This window comes from Beta vulgaris, chromosome 5, assembly GCF_026745355.1.
Source record: "Beta vulgaris subsp. vulgaris cultivar EL10 chromosome 5, EL10.2, whole genome shotgun sequence".
NCBI lineage: Eukaryota > Viridiplantae > Streptophyta > Magnoliopsida > Caryophyllales > Amaranthaceae > Beta > Beta vulgaris.
The window spans coordinates 23996422-24016691 of NC_079206.1; the positions used below are offsets into that span (position 1 = coordinate 23996422).

Genomic DNA, 20270 nt, shown 5'->3' on the forward strand with positions numbered 1-20270 from the left:
ATAGGCTTACCCAAATTATTATTTTTTCCTAAATATTATTAAAAATACTTTCACCTTTATTCTTTATATTTGTTTATTTATAAAACTAACTCCCAAAAATACGGAGTATTACAATTTAAACCTAAAATAATCATATGAAATTATATATATATTATATATATATTATATAAATATAATATTATATATATATATATATATATATATATATTATATTATATTATATTATTCGCCTTTTACATACGTAGAATCGTAAATTAAGGATACAATTTTTTTAAAATAAAAAAGTCACTCATAATATGAATCGATGTTTATGATAGAAAATGTTAACGAAAAATGCTAAAATATTTGTGTCACCATAAACATAGGAATGTCACCATTCATGTCATCTTGCCAACTCTGTGGGCTTTGGACCTTATTTGATAGAAAATGAAACAAAATACTAAAAATTGTGGGCTATGGCCTATGGGGGTTTGATCCCTGCTCTTGTTTCACCAAGAAGCATGGAAGCAAGAAAACACTGGGCTACCTCTATTTTTCCTTATCTTCTTTCACGCTTTTTTTGAGGGTAATGTTATATGTAGCCCTAAGAGTTACATATAAGTATTATATACATTTCTTTAACTGAAAACAGTTTAAGAATTCAAGACACATTTTCACATCAATTGAAGTAATAAATACTTGATTCAATATTTTATTTCCATTTTAAGGGAATTCAAGACACATTTTCACATCAATTGAAGTAATAAGGGCTATGTATATCATTTTCCTTTTTTTAATCTTTGCAGCATATCTTCCAGCTTTCTTCAATGTATTTATTTATTTTGGGAGTACTACTGTACCCCCAACGTCCCATCTGGCTTCGCCAGAATATATATATAGGGGAAAGATCACATGAGAATGCTCCTTATGAGAAATGAGAATTAATCTCAACCACATGACTGGATTAGAGTTCCAACTTTTGTTCATTAGAGTCACACCTCCAAAAAAAACTTTGAGCCCAAAAAAATATATTTTTTTTGATTTTTTTTTCCTTCTAATATTCTTTTTTTGGAGTAATATCACTTTTTCATTAGAGTTGTATCACTTGTTCATTAGAGTTATAGCACGTAAAATACATGTTTATTTCTCATATAAGTATGCATTCTCATATGAGCTCGCTCATATATATATATATATATATATATATATATAATATTATATATATATATATATGATAGTGCATTATTAGCCAAAAACATGTAGGCGATAAAAGTTGTTGTTCTAGCCGTTATCTTTATCCTCGTATCTCATTCAGCTATATCATGGATAAGATGATAGCGAATATCCTTGCCTAACCCAATTCTTGTGTAGAAGAACCAATGAATTTCCCGACATAAATATTACTTACTTTTCTTAATTTAAACTTTTTTTATGATAGGACTGGATTATCCAATTAATCCAAAGTTCAATAAAACTATAAGCTGACTAATTTAAGGAATTAAAACCATCTTATCCTGTCGTATGTCTAGCTTGGCTCCACCTTCAAATTGCCTTGCGAAAATGCTAAACTCACTGTAGCATGTCCCGAGCCATGAAACAAATGTCTACTATGAATTTTCCTACTACAAATGCTGAAATGCATTCTCGAGCAACTATGTTTGGTAAGACCTTCAGTTTCACACCAAATATTTTGAAATGATCTTTTAAATTGAGTTCAACTGAGTGTGTTCACAATATAACAAGGTGTACCATAATCTAAGACTGTTTTTGCTCAATTAGTCGTGTAGAGCTTTCACCATTGTACGATTTTCGCTCATTTAAAATTCTTCAAATGAACAATGAATAAAAAAATAGTCTTAGGCCTGTTCTCTTCGACATAAAACAGGTGAACTGAACTGAATAAAATTGAATCGAATTGAATTGAACTAAATTGAACTGAACTAACTGAAATGAATAGTGATATGTGAGAGTAAAAGTATTGCCAAGAGCTGAACTGAATTGAACTGAACTGAATTGAACTAAATTGAACTGAATTGAACTGGGGAGAACAAGCCCTTAATTAGATATACCATCTCTATATCTATATAAACCTAGAAAAACGAGCTGAGTTGTCATCTATTTAGACATCAATGCCATGTGTTATGCCCGCAATCATTCTTCATTTTATTTTGCCACGTGTCATGGCTTTGTCCATATGCCACATGTCACTCCATTGAAAAAAAATTAAACAACTGCTTGCCATTTGATCTCTTCCTATGCCCATTGATTTCGTTTGATTTGCATTGAATTGAAAGATTTAGGCTGAATTTGTGGATGGAAATATGATGATTATGTGGCATGCAATCAGCGTATGGTTATATATCATACAAATATAGATTAGGTAGTATTGCAATCATCTTGAATGATTTTGTTTCTGTATATATAATTAACTTATTGACCAATTAAAATTCTAATTAACAAATTTAAGGAATCTATATCTATATCTATATCTAAAACTATATCTATATATAAAGCTAAGTCATATTTGCCTACGTGTCGAGCTGCCATTAAATTAGCTACATGTCGAGCTGCCATTAAATTTGCTACATGTCATCGTCCCAAAAAAAAAACTGCCACATGTAAGAAATTCAAAATAAATGTCCATGTGTCGCTTGGTGATTCTCACTTCCCTTGATTGCACAATGACGTAATCAGCGCATCACTTAACGTCAAAAGATTGAATTATTATAGGTAATGAAATCAAATCCTTCCATAAATTCATAGTGTAAATATTCATAATATACTTTTGGCTGTCAAATGCTTAGTCTTTGTATATTTAAATTCATAAATTCATAGGGTAAATATTCATAGTCTTTGTAAGAATCGCCAAAATTGATATCAGTTAATGGGGAGGGTGTTGTTCTTGCTTCCCAAAACTTTCATCATACTGCAACTTTTTCACTCCTCCATTTGCATAGCCTCTCACTCCTAACCCAATCAAATAAAAAATATGAAATCAATTTAAGTATCTACCCATATATTTATAGGAAGAGGAAACGGAAACTACGAATCTGTAACTTCATTCTCATTTAATATGGCTAAGGGCATATCATAAACTAATTCCAAGAGCAGTCACTCAGTAATTAAGAAAGAAAAAGCAGCAATGATCATGATACATATGGGAGATGGTCACCAAGACACTGTTAGCCGAACTGTGCTAACCACTGTCCAGGAGTCCTAGTTCTGGTAGGACATCCATGTAGTATCCTAGTCCTGTTAGGAGACTATGTTGTTTAATTATTTTTAATTACTGTAATTTAAGTATTTAAGTGAGAAGAGAATTCTATTATACTTAGGAGTCTAATTCCTTTGTCATTGAGTCTTATTAGGAGTCTTATTTTATAATTATCTTTATAGTAGGCGTGTGATTATAGATAGAATAGTTAGGTTTTTATCTTTATCCTTTAAGATAAGTTTAGATAAGTTTGTTAGTTATTTTTGTTTATCTTTTAAGCTTTACTAGATAAGCTAGGAATCTTGTACTATATAACAAGATTTTCGGCCATCATTAATAATATAGACAGTTTTTTGATTAAAAGATTGTCAAGTGCATGTTTGCATTGATTTTGGTCGTCGTACCAAGAACACATAAATCGTTGTTTATGTGAATCTCCTAATTGAGGTTAGGTAGAGATCCTCTAGTTCTTGAGGGAACATATAGAGTCTATCCATTTAAAGTGTCGATCTTTTATATTAGTCGCATTATTTTTGGTTCGAAGCATCCGTAGAATCACATCAAGTGGTATCAGAGCAAGGGTCATTGTGGTGGCACGTGACGGCGCGTGTGACATCGGATTTTGAAGTTTTTCAGTTATGTGGATAGCTAATATACAGGGCTACGTTGTGTCAAAATTGCAGCCCATTCCGATCAGTAGCGAAGTCGCAACGAGCCAAACAATCGGACGTTGTCATGGGAGACAGTGGAGCGGATCAACGAAGGGATGCTATGTTGGAAGCCCTTGCCAAACAGAACGAAACCTTGCAAGATATGCTCACTCATTTGACATTAGAGGTGTTTAATAAGAAGAAAGGGGATGATCCACGTTCACCAAGAGAGGAGGGCATCAAACTTGGAGATCTTCCCGAGTTTAATGGCCTAAAAGGTCCATATTCGTTTTTGAATTGGGAGAGGCGTATGACTCGTCTATTTGATCATAAGAACATGGGTGACTATAAGCGTTTTGATCATGCTATCTTGAGGTTGACGGAATATGCTAGTGATTGGCTTGATAGTTATCAAAATAGGCGTAGGAGAGAAGGGAAGGAAGAGTTAGCCACTTGGATCGATTTGCATGCAAAGATGAAGAAACGCTTTGTACCTATGACATATAAGCAAGAACTCTTCATCAAGTTGAACTCTTTACAACAAGGTCAATTGAATGTGGAGGCCTATATTTCGGAGTTTGAAAGGATATGGCTTGCGTGTGATTGCAAGAATAAGGATGAGCAAAAATCCGCTAAGTTTCTAATTGGTCTCAAGAAGAAGGTTGCTGATTTGGTGGAACTCCATCCATATGACACGTTTAATGACTTGTGTTTGCTGGCCAAGAAGGTTGAAAGGCAGCAAGAACCTAAGTCTAGGAAAGGAAGTGGAGTAGTGGCGCCAAGGGTGGAGAGCAGAAAGGTGGGGGATGTTGCATCTAGGGCTAGTAGTGAGGATGTTGTTGTATCTAGCTTCGGCACTCAAGGCTTAAAGAAGACTCCAACCTTGACACAAGGGCAGCAAACTATGAAGGAGAAGATGTGTTTCAAGTGTAGGGGATTTGGTCATTTGCAACGAGAGTGTCCCAATAGAGTCTTAGTTTCTATCAAGGATCACCAAGCCCTCATGGCTGCTGTTGGGTTCGAGAGGGAAGAGGACAAGTTAGAGGATGTTGTGGACGAGGAACTTTGGCAAGGAACTCCATTGTTTGAAGCTGAAGATGTCCCTAAGAATTTAATCTTGCGTAAGGCTTTGATGGCTACCTCACAACAAACTGACGAGCATGAGCAAAGGCAAAACTTGTTTCAAACTAGGTGCCTCGTCAATGGTAAGGTATTTTCCGTTATTGTAGATAGTGGCTCGTGTGCTAATGTATGTGCTTTGTCCATGGTGGAGGAGGCGAAATTACCTACACAAGACCATCCTATGCCTTATAAACTGAGTTGGTTGGATGAGAAGAGTGGCGTATAGGTGAAGAAACGAGCCCTTGTTTCTTTTCGAATTGGTGGATACATGGACAAGCTATGGTGTGACATGGTACCTATGATGGCTTGTTCATTATTGTTGGGGCGACCATGTCAGTCGGATAGAAGTGTCATTCATCATGGGAGGGACAATATCTATTCGGTTTTGAAGGATGGGGAAAGGATAGGATTGAAACCTTTGCCTCCAAGGAGTGTTATGATGACTACGGCTAGTCCTACTGCTAGTGCATCGAGGGAGCCTTCGAGTGTGGTTGGTGTAGCTATGCCTCATGTGTGCTTGAGTTCTTGTAGGGAGGAAGTATTGGAGGTGGCTAGCAATAAGAAGGAAAGGCGCGCAAAATTGCTTCACTTGCGCCATAATCCAGGTTTTGACGAGGGAGATTATGTGTGGTGGTCCTTGGCAGCACAAGAACTTCACGTAAACCATAAGTATGGCGAGCCTATGGACGAAGGGCCATTCATGGTGGTGAAAAATTGGGCTATGATACGTACAAGGTGCTATTAGGGCATGGTATTTGCGCCACACTGCAGTCAAGTGACTTGGTTCCATATCATGCTTGGACGCAACTTGAGGAAAGTTAGATTCTAATAAGAGGGAGAGGATGATACATATGGGAGATGGTCACCAACACACTGTTAGCCGGACTGTGCTAACCACTATCCAGGAGTCCTAGTTCTGTTAGGACATCTATGTAGTATCCTAGTCCTGTTAGGAGACTATGTAGTTTAATTATTTTTAATTACTGTAATTTAAGTATTTAAGTGAGAAAAAAATCCTATTATACTTAGGAGTCTAATTCCTTTGTCATTGAGTCTTATTAGGAGTCTTATTTTATAATTATCTTTATTGTAGGCGTGTGATTATAGATAGAATAGTTAGGTTTTTATCTTTATCCTTTAAGATAAGTTTAGATAAGTTTGTTAGTTATTTTTGTTTATCTTTTAAGCTTTACTAAATAAGCTAGGAATCTTGTACTATATAACAAGATTTTCGGCCATCATTCACTAGTAGAATAAATGATATTTGCTGTGGTGATATTGCTGCGGTTTTACCTATACGCAGCAATATTACACGCAAAAAGAAAAGAAAAAATAGAAAATAACTATATTGCTGCGGTTCCCCCCAAAACCGCACAATATTGTTCAACGGATACATTTTGAAAAAAATGTGGGGCCTGGAAAGACTAATATTGCTGCGGTTATGGGCGGGAAACCGCAGCAATATAGTAAAATATATTTTTAAAATATATTGCTGCGGTTTCCCGCCCAAAACTGCAGCAATATTGTATGCTTTTAAAAAAAAAAGGACGCGCGGGTTTGGGCTTTATGTTGTCAAATATTAAAAGTATGCTGTTAGGGTTCCTTATCTCTCATCCTCCCACTTATCTCTCAACCTCTTTTTTTTTCTCGGCCGTTTTTCACCTCATCCTCCAATCTCTCTCCTCTCTCTCACCTCTCTCTCTCCTCTCACGCCTCTCTCTCTCCCCTCTCACTCTCAATTTTTCGCCTCTCATCTCAATTCTTCGAATGAATCAACACATCAATTCTCATATTGGGTGATTTTATGAGATCTCTCTCGTTTTCTTCGTCGGATGTTCGATTTCTTTTTCGTCGGCTTTTCCATTTCTTCGTCGTTTTCATTGTCGGCTGTTCGATTTCTTCATCGGCTTTCCGATTTCTTCGTCGGCTGTTCGAATTCTTCGTCGGTCGAAGTCGTTCCTTCGTCCGCTGTTCGATTTCTTTGTCGGTCGAAGTCGTTCCCTCGTCGCCTGTTTGATTTCTTCGTCGGTCGAGTCATTCGTCGTCCGTGTTCAATTTCTTCGTCGGTCGAAGTCAATCCCTTGTCGGCCGTAGTCAATCCCTCGTCGGCCATTCAGATCGAGACGAAGCCCCAACCTCGCGCTAGTCGACGGCCTTCTTGGGGCTTTCGGTTTCTTTTTTAGATTTTTTTTCAGAATTTTGTGTTTTTTTTTTTGTTATTATTTTCTATTGTTATTTTTGTAATTGTTGTTATTTTGGTTATTGTTGTTGTAATATTTTCAGATCTAGTGTTTTATTGTATCATCTTATTATATTTATAGTATAAATTTGTTCTTTTATTTTTTGAAGTTACATAGCAGATTTTTTATAATCTGCCTTCAAAAAAAGTAATAACATAATATGTTTTTTTTGTGTTTTTTATGTTTTTGAATTTTATATAATAACTTGTTGTCGTTAGTTTCAATAAGTAATGTTTTATTTTATTTCAGCCTTTTTATTTTCCAAATCTGATGTCAAAATAAAAAATAAAAAATTTTTCTGCCCAGCGTATATTGCTACGGTTTTCGGTAAAAACCGCAACAATATACGTATTTTTTATTATTAAATACAGGATATTGCTGCGGTTTTCCCTTGAAACCGCAGCAATATGTTGTACTATTTTGATATAAAATACTAATATTGCTGCTGTTTTTACCTAAAACCGCAGCAATATATGTCAGATATTGCTGCGGTTTAAAACCGCAGCAATATATTAATTACCTATTGCTGCGCCCTTAATTGCTGCGCGCCCAAAACCGCGGCAATAGGGCACTTTTTAACCGCAGCAGATAGCATTTATTCTACTAGTGATTAATAATATAGAGAGTTTTTTGTTTTGTCTTTTGATTAAAAGATTGTCAAGTGCATGTTTGCATTAATTTTGGTCGTCGTACCAAGAACACATAAATCGTGGTTTAAGTGAATCTCCTAATCGAGGTTAGGTAGAGATCCTCTAGTTCTTGAGGGAACAAATAGAGTCTATCCATTTAAAGTGTCGATCTTTTATATTAGTCGCATTAGTTTTGGTTCGAAGCATCCGTAGAATCACATCAGATCATCATACAAAGATCAATCATGAATTATTTTTCTTCTTATATTGCCTGACGATCAATTATACAACGTTTTAGCATGTATGCAATCTTTCGCTTTAGTTAGATAGTATTAGAAGAAAGTAGCGATATGAATGCTAAATTGATCTTAATGATCTAAAATAAATGATCAATTAAAAAATATACTTATACTACCTAATGATAAAATAGAGTATGAGTTAATGTCATCCCTTCGTCTACAACGAACCTCTTCATTACACACAATTAAAGTTGTAAGTTTTCTACATGAGTCATTATTTGAGCACTAGCAACTTCTATCCCTTTCCTTTTATTGGGTCAAATGCAAGTGATAGTATTTTCAATTACGGGTCTATATGATACACAAGACAGTTGTAACATCCCGATAATTCTCTCTTTTCAGAAATACCATGCATTATAATATAAAACTTACAGAATTACCAAAGCATTATCGCCCATGTGATAACGTATCGGCTTATTCAGAATTTTGCAGTGGAAAACATATAACTAAACTTTGAACTTTATTATAAATAAATAAATAAGTATTTAAAACAACCAGTCTAAATGGGTCACTTAATCAACATAATAAAATATGTTCTTATAAATGCAGAAAGTAAACTATACTAGTTACACATTCTCTCCATTCCAGATTCCCAATGATGCATCTCTGCGAACCTGTAATGTCAATGTTATACTGAATTTGCTCACCAAAATGGATCATCACAGGATCAATAAGGCAAAGCCAAGATCACACACACAAAGAAAGCACGTAATTAGCAAAGCTGAGTACTACATACTAAAACATAAGCATCCCTAGGGGTGTGCAAAAATATCCGATCCGAAATATCCAATCCGAAAATCCGTCGATCCGATCCGAAATTTCGGATATCCGATCCGATTTTAAGATTTCGGATATTTCCGATCGGGTATCCGGAAAAAATTCGGGTTTTCGGATCGGATACGGATAGGGATTTTTTAAAAATTTCAAAGGACACGATCCGAAAATCCGGTGATCCGATCCGAAAAGTTCGGATATCCGAAAAGTTCGGATATCCGAAAATTTCGGATCGGATTCGGATCGCAATTTGCCCGATCCGAAATTTTCGGATATCCCAATTTTCGGATCGGATCCGATATCCAACATTGAACACCCCTAAGCATCCCTAACATGATACTACATAAATAACATGCACGGATAAATAATAGTATAATCATATAACATTCTGCAGACAACTTTTACTGAACTAAACTCTAAACATCTTTATATTACTTTAATGGAATAGTTATTGGAACGAGTTGACTACTAATGCCTCTATAAGAAGACGAAATACGGGCGCGACTCCGTATTCCAGAATGACCTGCAATATCGAGGAACCTTTGAACTAAAAGAGGGATGGTGATCAATCCATTCCTAGAAAAGCCATGGGCAACCACTATGTACTCCAATCCTTAATGTCCAACTCTAGACGTGCACCAGTCTAAAGTTTATAACTATTCTCGTTACACTTTACGTTAATTTCCCATTATCACTTGTGATGACACACACATACAAATAACACATAAATAATAATCAGACAGCCACAACTGAACTTCTTTTATCTTTGGATTTAACAAGTGATCACAACTTACAATCCAAGACTACTTTAATTCCTTTTTACTCTCAACTTTCTTTACTTGTTGAACCTAGCCAACAATAATCTTACCTTTATATAGGCATAACTTGTAAACTTACCAAATAAGGTCCACAGTCCTCATAAGATAATAAAAATAATACTTCTCAAAGAATACATGAATAACATGCTTCAACTTCTATAACATATACTAATTCTTCATGCGAATTAATAAATAAACTTTCTTGACATGCTTGCATCAATTATTCCATACAAACATATAATCCGATATTCATAACAAATTCCAAGTCACATGTTGCACGCAGGCATAAAACATGTAAAATAATTACTAGAAATCACATATATATGAACAAAGTAGGTTCCTATACATGGTACTAAAATTTAATCTTCCTTAGAACATGATACTAAGCACATAGCACGTAATTATGTACGTACCTCGTGTAAACTAGCCTGTAGGCCACTTTTAATCCTTTAAAAGTCCCCTACGAGATATTCTCCGCCTAGAAATCAAGGTAACTGAAATTAATAACTTTAAACAAAAATTACAGCAGCCTTAAAGTACTTAAAACCCCCTTTAAAAACGTTTAAAAGTCGAGTTTAATATCATTACTTGAATTATTTTTAATTCCTAGCATAGGACTACCATACTAGCAATTGAAAACTCTATAAATAACCCTTTTCTGAAATTATAGCATCTTTAAAAATTAATAAACCTCCTTAAAACATGTATAACATATTTAAAATCATATACTAAGTTAATCTCATAGTACATAATATGCTACTATGATTTTCTAGCAATTTAAAACCCTAAAAACTCATGTTTTCATGATTAAAACTAAGAATCTAATCATAATAATAAAACTGAAAATTTTCTTATAATATAAACTATAAATGAATCGAAATTACTTATTAAAAACAGTAATTTAAACTAATAAACATGATTAACAATAATAGAAAACATAAAAATATAGTCTTTAATGGAATCTTAAGAAGGAAGAAAAGAAAACAACCAACAAAAAAGGAGAAGAAGGGCGCCGGCCACCACAGATCACGGCAGCAGCAATTCAATGGCAATCAGCAACTTTAGGAAGGCTTGTGACGTTTCTTGTTGAAGAAGAAACGTTACTTGAAGAAGAAGAAAGAACTTTTGGAGAAGAAAAGAAGAAAACGTGGAAGGAGAAAATAGAGAGAGAAAGCCGTGTGATTGAGGAGGAGAAGAGAGAAAATTTTTCTTTTGTGTGGGATAAAATAATTGAGAAATAAGGTATTTAAAGGCTCCCCTTTTTGGGCTTAGGAAAAGAGATAAAGTTTTCGTGAAAATTGATGATTAATAAGATAATCAACTTAAGACTTTAATCATCAATATGACTCTTTTCTTTTTCCGATTCCATTAGACTTCTTTTTCAATATAAATATTTTCAATTTTATTACATCATGAAAATAATTTCGTTTGACTTTTAAAATAGTCAACCATTTTAAATAGTCAAATCCTTTTAAAACTAATTTGGATTTAAATATAAATATATATATTTATAAAATCCTTTAAAATTATGAGGGATTACAACAGTTTGGGTCGAAAAATTCAAATCGATTAGTTTTGCGAAATGTATGGGTAAGATACTATATACGGTGGTTTTTGTATGGGTGAAACGATGAGAATATGTAATTTGGGTGTATATAAGCGGTTAGGAACTTATTCGAAAATTCATATCGAACATGGTCAGTTTTCTATAAAAATATTTTCAAATATTTAGTTTTTAGTAATTCAAAATTATTTTTTGTCAAATCTACGTATAGCCCATTTTGTAGCTAGACTCGAACGTTTTATAAGAAAAAAAATTGATGGGCGTAAAATACTATTGAAATCCTCATACCTTGATAACGATATCGAATATTATCTAAAATTAAATAAAAATATAGTGATATATATCTTTGTTATTGAAAATGAGTTAACTATATATGTATCTTATAAAGTTTTTATAAATGTAATACTTCCTGTGCTACCATATGAATGCACCATTTTTCACTTTGGAAATTTTCATAATACATGTACCATTTTTCTATTCAGTAACTTTTCATATAATAGTACTAATAAATAATACATACGGATCATAAGCCAGTTCTAAACAACAAAAACTTCTCATGCACTTTATCATGACATTAGCTACATCAGTCACTAAACGCACGAGTTATAAGCCAGTTTTACAATATATTTTTAATACATGATATAGTTATAAAAGCTTAAGTCATGAGCTAATATCCAGATCATGATTTTAGGAGAAACATCATATAATCTTAAGTTTATAAAATAAAGTATTCCCGCGCATTTTGGTGTTTTTTGTTTTGTTTCATTTACATATTTAAAGATGTATAAGATTTTTAAAGTTTAAAATGTTGTAATAAAGGATTCTTTTTATATATCATGAAATATAATTTTACATTTTATATTCTTTCAACCTTATATAAATTAATTCTAATATATTTTGTTTCAATAAATTTTGAACAAAAACAACTATTTAATACACAAAACAATTTTGCACATTATGTGCGAATCCAAATCATATCTATATAGCACTTCTCGTGCATTTTTGCACGGGTTAAAAGCTAATACTCATGATATACCTAAACATATGATAAAATAAAATTATAAGTCTCCCGTAAAAATATATATATATATATATATATATATATATATATATATATATATATAAGTCAAAACTTGCTAAAAAAAAACCTTTGTAAAAAAGTTAGGTAATTAACTAAATAGGCTTGGCTCGTGAGTCATGCTCATCTTGCCCGCATACTCTAAGCAAAAATATCTAGATTTTATTAATTAAGTAAATCCCATTCGGCCGTTCCTAATTTCCTAATCCTGATTCCAACAACATAACCTCACCGCGTATTCTAGAATCTGGCTCCCTTTCGGGCGTTGATTCACACTATATTTTGCTTTCTTTTTGTTTTAAAAAATCTACAATTTACATTCAAGACGAAACCTTCTTCTCACCAGTCAAACAATAAAATGATCACCTTTCTTTTCCTACATCAGCGAAAGACGCTTAAAACTTTTTAATAAGTACACATATTTTTCCAAGAATAAGCATTCTACCAGATAAAAAAAAAAAAAACATTTCACAAAGTCAATTAAGATTGGTAACAGATTTCAGACTTTGACCATCCGACTAAGCAATACTTGGATAACTAAGGAGTTGCTGACACGTTTTAGAATAATTGCAACGTTTGCTTTTTCATAGTTGTTAAGACGTTTTTTTAACGTTAATATATTTAATTGTGTATAAGTAAAAATTATAAAAAGTTGATATTTAAAATCCTTATATTGAGACAAATTTAACATCCATTTTTATTATAGGAAATTAAGTCAATCCAAGGACTAACCCCTACAAGGGGATAAGGAAATACCCCAATATGATGCCGGGAGCTGACCTCAGGGGCCAAGGGAGAGCGCTCTACCCACTTGAGCTAACTCAAGTCCTTAAATTTAACATCATATAATAGTAAAAGAAGGCTTGTTAAAGTTGGTTCATGAATAGTGACCAAATGCCAAATGGTGCAACTATTTTAAAATGGAAAAAGTATGTATTTTCCGGAATCATATATCATTTTCATCATTATCCTTCATGATTTATAGGTTATTTACACAACAATATTAAAAATAATTGAAAACTACTGTATTATTTAGGCTAAAAGTAAAAACCACCATGAGAAGACTTTCCCAGGATATTTCCTTCCACTTTCTTGTACTCGGAAGATTACATCTGAAGGATCGACATAAATATATCGCATAATAATCCAACACAAAATACTGAAATAGTCATCTAGACTCCATCCTAGTAGTTGAATAATCTGTAACCCCATTTTGACGAGAACATCTCTTTTTAAATTCTATTAATTCCCATTACTAAACATCTTCCATTTACAGACCAAACACGAGGGAGTAAAAAGAAAACCCCCTTCCTTAAGCACCAAGATTACTCCTTACCCCTCTATAATCATCACCTGAATACATCTCTTTCTTTTTTCAAATAATAACCATGAATAACTTGTTATCAACATCATTCTCGCAGCATGGGAAGAACAACTCCGGTGACATAGAGATGGGTTTAGCAGCAGATGCGGGAGCAAACCTCGAAAAGTTCTTCGAAGATGTCGAGAAAATCAATGAAGATTTGAAGGAGATAGAGGAGCTACAACGCAAACTAAGGGCAGGCCATGAGGAGAGCAAAACAGCCCATAACGCTGGTGTAGTGAAGGCACTCCGGTCTAGGATGGACCAGGATGTAAGCCAAACTCTAAAGAAGGCCAAACTCATTAAGGACCGTCTTCAGGCCCTGGACAAGTCTAACGCTGCTAGTCGGAGCCTGCCTGAATGCGGCCCTGGCAGCTCGACTGATCGGACCAGGACCTCGGTCGTAGGGGGGCTAGGGAAGAACCTCAAGGACAAGATGGAGGAGTTTCAAGAGCTGAGGGAGAAGATCAATGGGGAGTATAGAGAGACAATTGAGAGGAGGTATTATACGGTGACAGGGGAAAATCCAGATGAGAAGACTGTTGATTTGTTGATTAGTACTGGAGAAAGTGAAACCTTCTTGCAGAAGGCTATTCAACAGCAGGTTTGTTTTTGTTTATTTCTATGTTTTATTTTTCTCAACTGATCGAACGTCCAAAAAAAAATGCATCATGCATGGGATCAGAATTCAGATGCATGGCTCCAAAACTTAGTCCAACTAACGGTAATATGAATAACAGAATTCAGAAACGTTACTTATATTGTACCTAATATATCTAAATATATTGCACAAGAAAATAAATTGGATCTAAAATGACAAGGAGATTTTCTATTCTTCTCTTGTTTTCAGCTAGAGGCTAGAGCTAACATATAGGATTGTCTTGTCGTATTTGGATTTGTCTCTGAAATTAAAGGGGTTGAAAACTTTTAACACTAAGGTCTTGTTTGGTTGTATATAGGAAGTCATATTTCTTAGGAAGTTTTTTTTTTTCATGTATTTGAAATTCCTAGGAAGTGTAAAATTGTGTTTGGTTGATAATGGGAAGTAGAACTTCCTATGGGAAGCTCTACTTACCTAGGGGGGCCTAGGTAAGTAACTTCCTCCATTTTGGAGGAAGTAGAACTTCCTCCATTTTGGAGGAAGTAGAACTTCCTAGGAAGTGCAAATTCCCATGATTTTGCCAACCAAACAACTTCATATACTTCTACTTCTTAAGAATTTGCACTTCTCATGATTTGTTTTGTCAACCAAACAAGGCCTAACTTGATTGATCCATTTAATTGGATAGGTCAAAACGCTGAACAGTAATTTGACATTAGATAAGTTAATGGTGCCGGTTCATATACCCTGTTGAAGTTGAAAAATATCAACAAAACTTGATGAAAAATAGCTTTCTGAAGTCCGATTTTGTTATACATTTGTATCAATTCATGTTTAAATAACACGATTCTTTAAGATATTTGAAACTTGAACAATATTTAGATTATGCTACTCTTACTTTTTTATATATGAGCTATTTTTCATCAAGTTTTGATGATATTTTGGCTATAGATAGGAAGTGGAGTTGTCTGAACTCTCAAGTGGTGAACTTTTCCATTCCCTAATAAAGTCTATGGTTCAATTCTCCTACCTCTAAACACTTGCTTGGGTTAGGAGGTTGAGGATGTCTAATTGTAATGGGCCTGCGGGTGGGAACTTTGTGCGAGGGAATTCTAGAAGATTTCTCCTTACTAAGAAAATTTTGGTTACAAACATTTCCAAATTAAGAAGTACGGAAATTTTCAATCCCCTCGACTATTTCTTACCAGGAAGCGCCCCCTAAAAGGACTATTTCTTTTCTTACTCGTATCAGAATTGAATAATATATAAAAGTCAAAGAACGACTTAGTAATTTGGAAAAAATGTGATCAACTTTGACTAAATATCAGAAAAAATATTTGTTATGCAACTGCAGGGAAGGGGGCAGATACTAGATACAATTGCTGAGATTCAAGAAAGGCATGATGCTGTCAGAGACATTGAAAGGAACTTAAAGGAACTACATCAGATATTTCTCGACATAGCCGTGTTGGTTCAGCATCAAGGGGAGCAGTTAGACGACATCGAGGCCAATGTTGATCGAGCTAACTCTTACGTTCAGAGAGGTACAAACCAGCTGCATGAAGCTAGAAAACACCAGAAGAATACCCGGAAATGGACTTGCTTTGCCATAATTCTGCTGCTAATCATCATACTAATTATTGTCCTTTCTTTACGTCCATGGGCTAGATAACGCTCCTATGCAGCTGGTGAGCCTCTAGATGTTGAGACACACGCCTGATCTTCTATACCATACACATTATATAGCACTCTTCCGCTGTCGAATATCCCCCTATTTTTTGGTTTGTTTTCCGATGTCGGCTTTTCTAGTCTAATATTCTATGTATATAGATTTGTATTTTGTTGAGAGCATCAGGATTGTTTTATTCAATGAAGATACTACTAAAGATCATTTCAATAAGCGGAAACAGGTTATGATTTTTGAAAATTGAAAGTGATTCATGTTCTGCATATCCATCTACACATTACCAACCATCTATTTCAAGTCAACAAACAGATCAAATTTAACATCACAAAAATGGTGAATTGCAAAAACATATTTGGCCAATTTGAATCATAATAAACAGAAAGCATTGAAATAATATATAGTCGAAAAAAAGCATAGTAAAATCGACAACTTCATTGAGACATTTCATCTAAGAACTAACAATAGATCCAGCACAACAAGTTCCTAATTATCAATCTCTTCTAAAAACCATCCTCTATTTTCTTGGACTTGAGAGGGGGAAGCAAAGGAAAAATAACAGACAATCAGATCAAAATTCTGAAAACTTTAAACTTCGTCCTCATGAAGAAGCATATTAGGGATACCTTTACTGACAGGAAACTTGCGGCCAGTTTCCGGACAAACAAGGGCGCCTTCTTCGAGGTGAATCTCAAGGAGGGCATGATGGAACTTGGTGAGAAAATCTTGGGAATCAAGTAAAGAAGGGTCAACATCTTCAGGAAGTTCAGAAAATCCCAAGGTCTTAGCAGCTTCAACAAAGGGCTTCCACTCAATCTTGGTGAATATGTTCTTAAGGAAGTCGGTATTCATGTCGACCTCCTTCTCCACTACCTTCTCCGCCTCTATTTTTAAAGGAAACCCATTTTCAACCCCTTTTATGTTTGAAGATAGCATATTGTGGGTTAATAGCCTCATCTAGAATCGTTTCGAGATACGCCAACAGCAGAGTAATATATGTTCTAATAACCAAAAAACAGCAGAACTTGACATAAATTTGCAGCCATGAAAGAAAATAGCATTAAGTACTTAAGCAATCTTAGGAAAATGTAGAATCATTTAGCAATAAAAATTGAGAATTGAAGTACCAGAAACATATCAAATTAATCGAATTTCTCTGCATCACATAATTTCATAGTTTATGCCATGAATTCAGGACTGTTTTATAGCAAGAAAGTTATACCTATGGAAGATTTTATCATTCAAGTACTAAAGCGAAACTGAGTAATACTGTACATTTGTAGCCACTAGCCAGTCGCATACTTGTCAATAATATTAACTAAATTCTTACTCAAATATTTAACGTTAAACTACAAAATTTATATCTTAAAACTTACAATATATAGTACAGATAGTCCTGAACAAACCTTCAATTAATTAGAATCGTCGAAAAAATCCTTCAATTTGTTTCCTCGAACAGTAAATTGAATTGATGCTGTGGATGAATTTCCTTATAATCGCAGCCAACTCTACGGATGGGAATTTGGAGAGTTAGGGTTACAAACTTCTACCTTTCTAATTTCTCTCTTTTTTATTATTTTATTTTTCTCTCTCTCTGCCCCCAAAAAGAAAAAGAAAAACAAGAGTTTGTGCCTTTGCGGGATAGACTAGAAAAAGTTTTCAAGATGAATTGAATTGACACGGGGTTGCTAAACGCAGTCTCACTTTACTAACGCAGCCTTAAAAAAATCCCAAAAAACCCTTATTATCATATTCTTTCTAAAAATCCTTTATCTCTCTAAAAAATATTCTCTCCATCTCTCTAACTGTTAGATATAAAAAACTTCATTGAAGATCTAAAAATTTTAATTTGATATTCAATGGACGATAATTTTGACCCAATCGAGTTTCAATCTGATGTAAGTTGTGAAATTTTTTTCGTAATTATGATTAAAGTTGTGAATTTTTTTTCGCAAATTATGATTCAAGTTGTGAAGAATTTTTCGCAAATTCGCAATCCATGATTAGTCTGTTTCGTGTAGACAACACGAAACAGATGATTCCGTTTCGTGCAATCTACACGAAACGGATGATTCGGTTTCGTGCAATCTGCACGAAACAAATGATTCGGTTTCGTGCAATCTGCACGAAACAGTTGAATCTGTTTCATGCAGCTTGCACGAAATTGTATGTTCTGTTTCGTGCACATTGCACGAAATCTGCTAATTTTATTTCGTGCCATTGTATAATTTATGATTGATGATGTTTATCAAATTTATGATAACATGTATTTTGTGGTTTTCATAAATTGTCAGGATGATGTCCATGTTGAAGAGGTTGATGAAAATACACCTGATTATAGTGACTTTTTCACCACTACAACTATATTTCCCACTCGAAAAGCATTGCGTGATTGGGTTACTGAAGTAGGCAGGCTGCATAATATGGTGATAATCATCGCTCGATCACAATATGGTGAAGGGCAAGGCTTGGGGAATCCAAAAGCTACCCTCACTTGTGAAAGAAGCGGGTGATATAGACTGCATAAGTTTAGAGAACGTGTAGATGTGGAGAAATTTACCGGTACAAAAAAGAGATTGTGTCATTTTCGACTTCAAGCGATTGAGTGTGTTGGTGGTGGTTGGAGTGTCTATGTCATTAATGGAAAGCACAATCATGATCTTCCCGATTTCAATGAGGGACGTGCAATTATTGGCATGTTAAGTAAAGATGAGCTCAATTTGGTAGAAGAATTAACTAAATCTCATGTACCGCCTAGTCAAATCATGAAAGTTCTTAGTAGGGTGGATGAAGAGACTTTGACTACAGTGAAACATATTTATAATGCCCGTCAGAAGTTGAAAACCGAGGCAATGTGTGGTAGGTCTGTGATGCAACAACTAATGAAGGTGATTGTTGATAATAACTATCTACAATGGCATCGTGAAGAAGTGGGAACAAATATGGTTAGTGACATAGTTTTTGCTCATCCTGATGTTGTTGATCTATTGTTCTTGTTTCCTTATGTTTTAGTCATTGATTGTACATATAAGACAAACAGATACAAAATGCCTTTTTTGGAGATAGTTGGTATAGTTCCAACTGGAAAAAATTTTGCTGTCGCCTTTGCTTGGTTGAGAAACGAAAAGGAAATAAATTACCAATGGGTCATGGATTGTGTGAAACAGTTATTTGATCCAGAGAAGCTGCCGGGTGTGATTGTAACTGACAGGGAATTGGCTCTTATCAACGCGGTTAGACAAATATTTCCTAACTCGACTCATCTTTTATGTACAAGACATATTGGGAAAAATGTGGACAACTATGTGCGCAAGTTGACTAAAAATGAAGATATTGTCAAAGCATTTCGTTCTAGATGGTATAAGTTAGTGGATGCACCAAGTGTTGCATCGTATGAACAACGATTAAAAGAAATGAATGAAGCCTTTAAGTCTATGCCAGCTGTGTTAGATTATGTGAAATCTACTTGGTTGGATCCATATAGTGATAGATTTGTCAATGCTTTTACAATGAACATCCTACATTTGGGCACAAGAACGACCAACAGGTAAATAAAAATTTTGAATTAATTAAATTATAATTCAAATAAGTAAATGCTATATTTTATAGTGGTAATGTTTTTAATATGTGTTATCGTTATTATTTTTAATTATATTACAGGGTTGAAAGTGCTCATGCAGCACTGAAATCGTGGTTAAAGACTTCGACAGGAAGTTTGGATACAATATGGCCAAGTATTCATTCATTTTTGGAGGCTCAAAAATGTGAAATAAAAGCCTCTTTCCAAAGGTCCCAGAACAGAGATCCTCATGTGACAGTGCTACGTCTATTTATGTTATTGAAAGGTCGAGTATCACATAAGGCTATACGCTTGCTTGATAATGAATATAAACGTGCAAATGAAGTTGGTGTTGATGGTTTCGTTTGTGGATGTTATTTAAGACATACGCATGGACTTCCATGTGCTCATGAGATGAAGGAGATGGAAGAAAGAAATACCACGTTTAATCTGAGAAAGTGAACACAAATCAATTAAAATACTACCATATTGATATATTATTAATTGCTTTTTTCGATGCAAATCTGATGAAATTGTGATAACAAACAAATCTAGTACACATAATAACTCACATTTTTCTCCCAAATGTAACACACTACATGGCCTCGATAACCTCGTAGCAAATCTGTAGAAAGTGGCCCTCCTGGTGCTGGTGCAGTCAACTTCCAATCAAAAGTGCGAGGACGTTTTAACCAT

At 34.4% G+C, this 20270-nt stretch overlaps 3 protein-coding genes and 1 long non-coding RNA gene across 5 annotated transcripts; 2 read left to right on the top strand and 2 right to left on the bottom strand.

Moving 5' to 3' along the window:
• Positions 1-8576: 8576 nt before the first annotated feature.
• On the bottom strand, positions 8577-10205 carry LOC130591522 (uncharacterized). The gene is made up of 2 exons (XR_008969285.1): positions 10139-10205; positions 8577-8747 (listed from the first exon to the last, which is right to left on the bottom strand). It is a non-coding gene; the product is annotated as an uncharacterized LOC130591522 (long non-coding RNA).
• A 3257-nt stretch (positions 10206-13462) lies between these two features.
• LOC104893158 (syntaxin-121) lies at positions 13463-16222 on the top strand. Its single transcript, XM_010679243.4, has 2 exons — positions 13463-14334; positions 15686-16222. Exons 1-2 carry the CDS (start codon positions 13756-13758, stop codon positions 16001-16003), a joined length of 897 nt encoding a protein of 298 aa, XP_010677545.1. The 5' UTR covers positions 13463-13755; the 3' UTR covers positions 16004-16222.
• Positions 16223-16384: 162 nt separating this feature from the next.
• LOC104893159 (multifunctional methyltransferase subunit TRM112 homolog A) lies at positions 16385-17641 on the bottom strand. 2 transcript variants are annotated; one of them, XM_010679245.4, is made up of 2 exons: positions 17392-17641; positions 16385-17016 (listed from the first exon to the last, which is right to left on the bottom strand). In XM_010679245.4, exon 2 carries the CDS (start codon positions 16970-16972, stop codon positions 16604-16606), a length of 369 nt encoding a protein of 122 aa, XP_010677547.1. In that variant the 5' UTR covers positions 16973-17016; positions 17392-17641; the 3' UTR covers positions 16385-16603. The 2 variants fall into 2 exon arrangements, with proteins under 2 accessions (XP_010677547.1, XP_010677546.1); XM_010679244.4 differs by having other exon boundaries at positions 17422-17640.
• Positions 17642-18279: 638 nt separating this feature from the next.
• LOC104893334 (PKS-NRPS hybrid synthetase cheA-like) lies at positions 18280-20036 on the top strand. The gene is made up of 3 exons (XM_010679429.2): positions 18280-18469; positions 18560-19562; positions 19676-20036. The coding sequence occupies exons 1-3, from the start codon at positions 18280-18282 to the stop codon at positions 20034-20036; spliced, it is 1554 nt and encodes a 517-aa protein (XP_010677731.2).
• Positions 20037-20270: the final 234 nt, after the last annotated feature.